At 37.5% G+C, this 9,044-nt stretch overlaps 1 protein-coding gene across 1 annotated transcript in view; it reads right to left on the bottom strand.

Annotated features, from left to right (window-relative positions):
- Positions 1–943: 943 nt before the first annotated feature.
- PCNA (Proliferating cell nuclear antigen) overlaps positions 944–9,044 on the bottom strand; it is a 44,994-nt gene continuing 36,893 nt past the window's right edge. The window contains exons 4-5 of the mRNA XM_083127460.1: positions 2,681–2,820; positions 944–1,165 (exon numbers count right to left, since the gene is read on the bottom strand). Coding sequence (XP_082983586.1) covers positions 1,055–1,165; positions 2,681–2,820 — 251 coding nt within the window. The 3' untranslated portion in view covers positions 944–1,054. The remainder of the gene's footprint in view (positions 1,166–2,680; positions 2,821–9,044) is intronic.

Below are 9,044 nucleotides of genomic sequence, written 5' to 3'. Positions count from 1 at the left end.
CGTTGCGCCAGCCCATGAAGGGCCTAGGCATACCTACCGACTGCGGTCTCCCTCCCACACTTTCCTTCGTCACCTCGAAGCGTGGAGATCTGCAACCAGTAGTGGAATAGTCGGGGGGTCAGCCCGACGTATCCCCAGCCGTTATAGTAGGTCTTCTCGACCGGATTACGCTCACTCACTCGGAGCTTCCCAATTTCCTCACGATGGTGGGTTGCCACCAGCCCTATACGGCTGAATAAATTCCGACCAGATCCGGATTCGAACCTACGCCATCCCGCAGCGAACGATCTCAAGACGAGTGAACGCCTTAACCCGCTCGACTACGGATGAGGACGAATGGACAATGATAATGGATTTTAAAAACACATGCAAAGAGCTTCAAAACAAGACCAATATTGTATTTACAGAATTTCAAAGAGAGTGATCACTTGCAAAGCTAAAAAAATGATACCTTTTTTTTTTTGTTCTCACTACGATAAAAAACAAGACATACTAGAAAAAAAAAGTTCCTTAGCATAGAGTAACGCAGAATTGAAGAAGTTCAATTTTGATGACTCATTTTCATATAGGTCTACTGGTTAATTTCTAATTGGAGTCCAAACTCTACTAGTCCCTCATCAAAGAATACCTGGGGTCAGGGGGTGAAGCATGTTTCCACTATGGCTAAGATAGAATGCATGAAGTTGTACCTTCATACAATCGTGGAATACACCCATCATCTACTAACATGCCATTCTTCAAAACTGAAATGTAAAAACATTCTAAAATTTAAAGGCCTAACCCTTCACAGCATAACCAAGTGAAAGGTGTAATATAATACACAGTCAACTAAACTAGTGAATCCCCATTCCAAAAAGACAAAACAAACACTGAAGTTGGAAAGGAATGGTATTATTTAGGTATTAGAAATGTATAGTGTAGTATCTTTCATTTAAATATAAAATTAGTTTTAAAATTTTATTATCAAATTATCACAAAAATCTATTCTAAATTCATATAACTGGAATGAAAGGCTCCTTTTCCACTTTCGGTCTCCATCAATGCAAAAAGGAACTCAATTGTCTTCATCTTCAATCTTTGGTGCCAGGTAGAATCTGATGTGTCCAATGTCTCCAATTTTGTACTCTACCACTAATGGCACATCTGCAGACATCGACAGCTGAACCTAGAATTATAAATGCAAATTCTTTGGTATCCTCAAGTCTCTTTTTTTAATCATCTGCTCCTGCAACTTTTGTTTGCAATACCTTATGATTTTTTCAGAATTACATAATTCAATCTGGTAGTTCAAAAATTGTTTGAAATCATAAGTCTGAAATAGATAGAGGGGCATTCCAGCATTGTGTGTGTACATTTTACACACAAAATTTAAAGTTCTGGACATGAGATTAGATTAAAATGTTCATAATGAACATTGAATTGACGTACTTTATGGTGTCTGCTAACAAAGGAAAAACTTGAGAATGATGGCATAGGCTTAATGCATGAAAAGCATTAACAAAATTGCATTACATGTGAGAGACTAAAAATTTAGCAAATTTTGACTTCATTTGCCTGTGAAACATATAAACTGCATATGTTAGTAACTTTTATTGGTGAATGTGCAAAGTATGTACATACAAACAATAATAATTTCCACATTAATTAATTTTGTTATTTACATGGAGTAGGACCACAATAATGCATTTCCATTATTGACAATCATTGAATGGAGAACCTACAATTCCACTTGATATAATTGATTGATTTGCTTTATTTTACTTCGCTTCTTGTGCCACTTTTGCGAAGATGGGAATGAGTGATGACATGATGAGATTGATAAATGGACACTTACAAACATCCATGACCAAGCTGGGAGTGAAACCCCGAGACCCCTGGTGTCGTAGCGCAATTTGCTAACCACCCTGCCATGGGAGCCGGCTACACTTGATATTAACGCATTTTTATATCTCATGGTGAATGAGAGGGTTTTGAATGATTTTTTTTTTTTGTGAACACTACAAATTATAATGTGTAAAGATATTTCTCTTCTATGAGCTTTTCTTCCGGTTAGTCATATGTTCAATAACCAGTACTGTTGGTACGGAAAGAATAAGAAATTATATTTTGTTTTGGTTTGATTTGGTGTTTTAAGTCCACTTTGTGCACAGTAAGGCTAATCGGGACTGGACCTACAGTTTAAAGTGGGATCCGAACCACTATGTGCCTCCACCGGGTATCGAACCAGGGAAAATTATATTTTGCATTGGAACTTCTAAATACATTTGCTCACACCTTCATATTACTTTCTGGATATACATATGGGCATTTTAACGTGTCTTAATGACCCCATAACAGCCACTTTCTCCTATCTACTTAAACTAAACTTTTTCAGTCAAAGTTTTGTGAGAAAAAGAAAAACTGGGTACCACAGTATTAGGTTGTCTGTCCACTTTAGCACTGTACAAAGACTGAACAAAACTGCACCTAGAACATCAAATAGGATCTAAAATAGTAAAACCTAGTCTGCAAACAAACCATCAATGCACATGCAATTACAAATCGCAAGCACTGTAAAATTCACGGCAAATTAGATAAACTTGTAAAAGTAACATGAATGTATCACCGTTATCAGAACAGTTAACATAATGTACAAATTTTAAGGAACTTAACACAGAAAAAAAATAAGAAGAAGACTTACCACAGGTGAAAGAGGAGTTGCTTTTGTGAAAGAATTCAAGTAACGACAAGCAAATGTTAGCGTCACTGGCTCCTGCATTTCGATAGTGACTGCCTCTTCTTCCTTGTCAATGTTAGCAGTCTGGGCCAATTTTACGTTTGCTGAAATAAAGGGAAGAAAATATGTTGTGATTGAGCATTATAGTATGTATGATCATGTAGCTACGAAGAAGAACTAATATGTTCAGTAGTCTGTTGTTGATTACGATAGAGTTAGTTTCAGATTCCTCGGGCGCCATGTTGTACGCATGTTGAAAGTTTATTAAACTTCATTGTGTTTTATGTACAGGACTATTTTATTTCATCTATCCGTGTTTTCAAGTGTACCTAAGCATTCTACAAACACTCGGGAACGTTTCATTCTGGTGCTGTGTGGACAGGATACGATTGAATCGAAGGATTCGTATAATCAAGTTACAACGGAATGCTTCAAGGATAGTCTCTGTACGTATGTGGCACGATTTCATGCGAAGTGCATATTTCGTTCATGAATACTCAGAACTTAACTTGTTTACATAGAGATTGTACATCTCTCATTCTACAAGAATGTGTACATTTTGTCGGAACAACCGTACGTAAGTACATAGGTTCTGTAGATTTCTTGGTCACAAGGTTGATGGATAGCATTCGGGGGCTGAACATTTACTTCAATACTTCGATCCATCACAGTATCATTTGTAATTTATACAATCGCACTTAACATTCCTTTTAGTGAGTTTCACAAGGAAACTGAAGACGTTGACAGTTATGTCTTAAGGTTCGAGCAACTGTGCATAGCTCAAAATGTTTCTGAAGAGAGGAGGGTTCCTGTTCTTCTTGCAGTTATGGGTTCAGAAGCTTTTAAAGTTTTACGTAATGTTACTGCACCTGAAGATATGTCTCAGTTGTCGTACACGACAAAGATAAAATGGTCAGTCATTACAGGCCTAAAGTGAACAAGTTCACAGACGTTTAAATTCAGAAAATGCATTCAAGTACAAGGAGAATCGGTTTCTCAGTTCCTAGTTAGGTTGAAACAGCAAGCTTCAAAATGAATGTCTAATCAATACCTTGAGGAAGCTCTTGTAGAACAAGTTATCATAGGATTGCAGTCTGATACAACACACACAAGATTATTATCAGAAAGTGAGTTAACTTTTGCAAAATGCCAAGAATTAGCTTTACAGCTTGAAATGCTAGAACGTGATGTGAGATTATTCTCCGATCCTAAACATACAAATTCGTATCACACGAAGTCTAGCTCTAATTTTCACGATAAGCCTAATTCATCATATACTAAAGAATCATCCTATTCTCAAGATTCGTGTACGTTAAAGAAACGTGGACAAGTTACCCATGAAAAATTTTACATTAGTCAGTGTGACAATTGAACAAAATGTCATGTACAAGGACGATGTCCAGCTTGGAATTCCATCTGTAATTTCTGCAAATGCAGAAATAAACAAAAGATTAAAGGTAATAAATCTGAGAAGAAGGCATCCAGAGTGCACCTACATTATGGAAATACTGATGAGGAGCTTCCAGATAACCTAACAGCTCTCACGCTAACTCATCTAAAGGTAGAAGCGCTCAGTCAACATTCTGTATTAGCTGGTTCAACTGAATGTTCGGTAACTTCACCACAGAGTTCGGCAAACAATGTGTTTTCTTCTGAAAATTACACAATTAACTTATCTATAAATTCACAGGTTATCAAATGTGAGACAGATACTGGTTCAGTTATTACAGTTTTCAATGTACGACATTTCGAACAAGTTTCCGGAATGTACAATTTCTGCTACAACTATCAGACTAAAGGAGTCAACGATGGCTATGTACAAGTTGTGGGACAATCTACAGTTGTACTTGATTTAAATAATCAACACTTTTCATTACCAGTGATCTTATGCAAAGAGCAATTAACGTATCCACTCATAGTAAGATCTTGGTTAGATGTGATCAATCCTTCCTGGAAGAGATTATTATTCACCAACATCATATCATTTTCTAATACTACAAGCTCGGGAGCTGCTACAAGTTTAGGAGCAAATGCACCGAAGGTTCAAAGTGGACCGTTATCTATGTGGCCTCCTGCTTCTGCAGTCTCGGAAAGGTGGCACGTTGATCATTTCTTTCTTGCAGGAGGCAAGTTCCTTACCGTTGTTAATGCATACAGTAAGTGGACAGATGTGTGGCCAGTCCACACCCTAGATACAAAGGAGACTACGTTGGATCTTGTGCGCACCTAGGCGTACCTAAAACTATAGTCTCCGATAACGGTTCGACTTTCACGTCACTAGAATTACAACAGTTCTGCCAGAAGTACGGTATTTCTCATGTCACATCTCCACCATACCATAGCCCAAGTACTGGTCTTGCAGAGAGATAGGTGCGGACAGTGAAGACTAGTTTAAGTAAACTTCTACACGACAAACCAAACATGAGTGCTTTGGAATTAGAGGAATAGCCAACCTTCTTGCTATGCTGCACAAAACGCATCTGGGTGAAGCAGAGAGTTTACCCTCTCCTCTGTTTTGCGGTACAGACCACGTTTCTGGTGGGAGGATGACACCTTAGCCAAGTCCCAAAGGGATGTAAACTCATCTCCTTTCAAGAATTGCGGGAGACATCGAGAAGATAAACAATCATTTTCAGAGAAGAGTTATCAAAAGAATGATGCAGTGTGGGTTCAGTCACCATGGCACGGAACTCCAAATCATGTTTCAGGTGTGATTATATGTCCGGTAGAGGGAAGCATCCTATTCAAGGTCCTATTAGAGGAAGGTACTACAAGGGTAGTACACCCTAGATGGCTTCAGCGACGTATGGTACGGAGAACAGACACACTAGCCGACGGAGAGATGACAACAACACAGATGGAAGATGAAAGAGACTGAAGCCATCCCAACTAATTCTCTTCCAGCCGGATCATCAAGGACTTCAACCCCTCAAACAAGGAGATCGACATTCACCTGACCGATATGGTTACAGGGTTACCTAATAATTCCTGGTTTAGGAGTATTTTGTATGTCTTTCTTGTTCAGGTCACGAATGTTATTCTGAAATTCATTTTTTTTTAGCTGTTTTGAGGAATGTTGTGATTGAGCATTATAGTATGTATGATCATGTAGCTACGAAGAACAAGAACTAATATGTTCAGTAGTCTGTTGTTGATTACGATAGAGTTAGTTTCCGATTCCTCGGGTGCCATGTTGTACGCATGTTGAAAGTTTATTAAACCTCGTTTGTGTTTTATGCACAGGATGTATTTTATTTCGTCTATCCGTGTTTTCACGTGTACCTAAGCATTCTACAATCACTCGGGAACGTTTCAAAATACATAGTGATAATAATCAGGGCTAATCAGGCACTTATGTGCAACCTGGCTCGGCTTTCCCAATGTGGAGTTCACTCAGTCTACACTCCACAGAATGGCCATTCACATCTTTGATAAGATATTTTAACCTCCAATCTAGGATTCAGTACTGAACCTCGGTTCCAGGATTCAATGTTCAAATATTTGATCCAATACATTCTCTCCTTGAATTTCTATTCCTATACTTCACATGTTGTTCTATTTTACTTCACTTTTCAGCCACTTTTGGCTATTTGCAAATATGACGATGAAAGGTAAATCACAAACACACATGTATTTATCTCACTTTTATTTGGAGCTATTATAATTAGTAAAATGTTCTCCCACTAACAACACAAACAATGGAAGCAATGCTCAGAGAATTCAATAGAACACTGTTAAGGTTGATTTACAAAGGCTGTATTGATCCAGTGCAGCAAATTAGGCAAAAACTTAGTCTTCATTATGGAAAAAGTAGGCAGACTATGGCACAATTCTATCTATTGGTTTATACTGTGTAGTCTTTCAACAAATTAAGGACAACATGCAAGAACTTTGATTTAACACCTAATAAGCAGTTGCAAAAAACTGTCAGGTTATACTTCCAGAATGCACATTAGAAAAATGTACAATGATGGTTGAAGGTTCTTTCAGTTTACTTTCTTCCTTCTTTTGCTTTTATTATTTTGTAGTACTTCCTCATATGATAACATGAAAATACAGTGCCTCGTTTTGTAACAGAGCATTTACTATAATTACTTCCTCATATGATAACATGAAAATACAGTGCCTCGTTTTGTAACAGAGCATTTACTATAATTACTTAGGAACTCTTCTATCTTCGGAGATTTGAATTTTTTCGCATCTCAAGATTTGGTGGGGGTATTTCATTTTGTGGAAAAGGTAGGTGACTCAACACCTTGGATGCGAGAGCCTTCTTTTTTACCACTGAATCCTACATTCTGACATCTTAATGCATTTGACTTTTTCGGAAAACTTGGAGCACAAGGATGGTGGGTATGACCCCACTAACACCTCCACTGGATGCGCCCTTTGTGAAAGTCAATCTTTATTTTTCTTGTCAACAAATTAAATTTCAGAATTGTTTTGAGTAATCATTGTATTCAGATGTAAAATAACTTCCATTTATCTTCTCATGCATTTCACATATTTTAAATAAAAAATTCTTATTGCTGCTATCAGTAGGCATTTATAACATGACAAAATCAGCATACTGAGCAGTTAAGTTAAAATCAAACTACAAGTGATGAAAAAGGATTTGGCATTGGAACAATTAAATAACAATTATAAAACATAACGCTTGCCCCTGTGCATTACACTGTGCCATGAAGGCACACGTGAATGTGGATTTAGGACTCCTTAAATTCTTGATCTTGGCTACAGTGAAGAAGATGTCGTCAACACCATGCCCAGGCTTCCTTTATCCCTGTCCCCATCCTAGGTACGCATTCATTAGAGCCTGGATGAGCCCAGGGCTGCTTTATCCAAGGAAATGAGCAGGAAAATTCCCATCAGATATGACCCACACACCATATTTATTCATGTATAGGGAACTGATTTTTAGATGTTAAAAAAGAGCGATTTAGGACTTTATAAACTACATTTTAGGACTTTTCGATGCTTATAATGAATTAATGGGCATAATTATTAATTAATAATAATTGTATGAAATAACTATTTTAGATGCAATTTATTAGGGATATAAAATTTACCGATACCGATAAGATATAAAATTAGAAATGGTCCCTGAAGAACCTGAAAGTTTCATTGACCTCCTTAATAAATGTGTGTTTCAAGGTGACTGCAGTGAAAAATAATTTGCATATTTAGATATTTACTTTTTTAGAAAGTAGGGCATGGAGATTATGACATGTCCTTCCCGGACATATGAACAGTCTGCTGAAGTACACCATCCCGCCTGATAGATATGAATCTTGGATGAGAAGTTACGAGATTAATTAATGGAAGTTCATGTGATAATTTTTGTGCTGCTGTTACTATGATTTTTAGTGCATTTCGTTATGATGTAAAATGTTGTTCTTAATTGCATAATCAAGATAAATATATTCTGAACCTAGATGTTAACACGTAAGTCCTGAGTTTGTTAATTTACTGCAAATCTTAATGTTTTCCCGTGCCCTGGGAGGTATCACGTGTATACCGATATACAGTCTCATGTTACTCATTCTCAATTTGTATTGAGATAAATCTATTCTTATGGATATTAATATGCTATAGTTGAATCTGGCACGACCGTGTCAATAATTTGGCGCACAGAACGTGGGGCCACGAGCACATTGTGCTTTAGCTACGTTAATCTTTGGTAACGTGTTTTAGATTTGCAGTTGACTCAGAACTTTTGATGCGCAACAATGGAAAAGAAAATATTAAGAAGTGGAAGCAAAGCTTCATGTGTTGATGAAAGCACAGTTCATGTGTTTTGCTGTGAGACTACATCAAGGCTTGATGATACGTTTGTTTGCACTGAGTGTCAAAATACTTTTCATTTGAATTGTGCAAAGCTAAAGTCACCAAAGGAAAGTAATTCTCCTGGTGAATTAACATGTCTCGCATGCAAAGAAAAACTTTCAGTTCCTGTTGTTCCTGTTACTGCTGATTTGCTCACGTCATTGCAGCGAATGCTGGAGGCAAATTCCAGCAACCTGGAAACTAGAATCCAGAAAAAAATGACAGAAAATGCTAGCAGTCTGGAAGCTAAAATGGATAAACTCCAGGAAAATATGAATATCTTGGAGCACAGTTTACAACTAAAATTGGAAGAAAGTAGTAGAACTCTTGAGTGCCGGCTAGAAGAAAGGATGGAGGAGAAACTGGCCCATAGTTGTTCACAACTCGCTGCGTCCAATTCAGAGATGGGACGGAGGATCGAACAACTGACTCTGCAAATGTCTGAGGGACAGCAGAAATTGAAGGAAAGCCTCGAAATTGAGATTATGAGCTTACGTCAAGC

This window comes from Lepisma saccharinum, chromosome 1 (assembly GCF_977018435.1).
Source record: "Lepisma saccharinum chromosome 1, izLepSacc3.1, whole genome shotgun sequence".
Classification (NCBI taxonomy): Eukaryota; Metazoa; Arthropoda; class Insecta; order Zygentoma; family Lepismatidae; genus Lepisma; species Lepisma saccharinum.
Note: the sequence above shows the minus strand (reverse complement) of the source record. Positions and strands in the feature narration are given on the sequence as shown.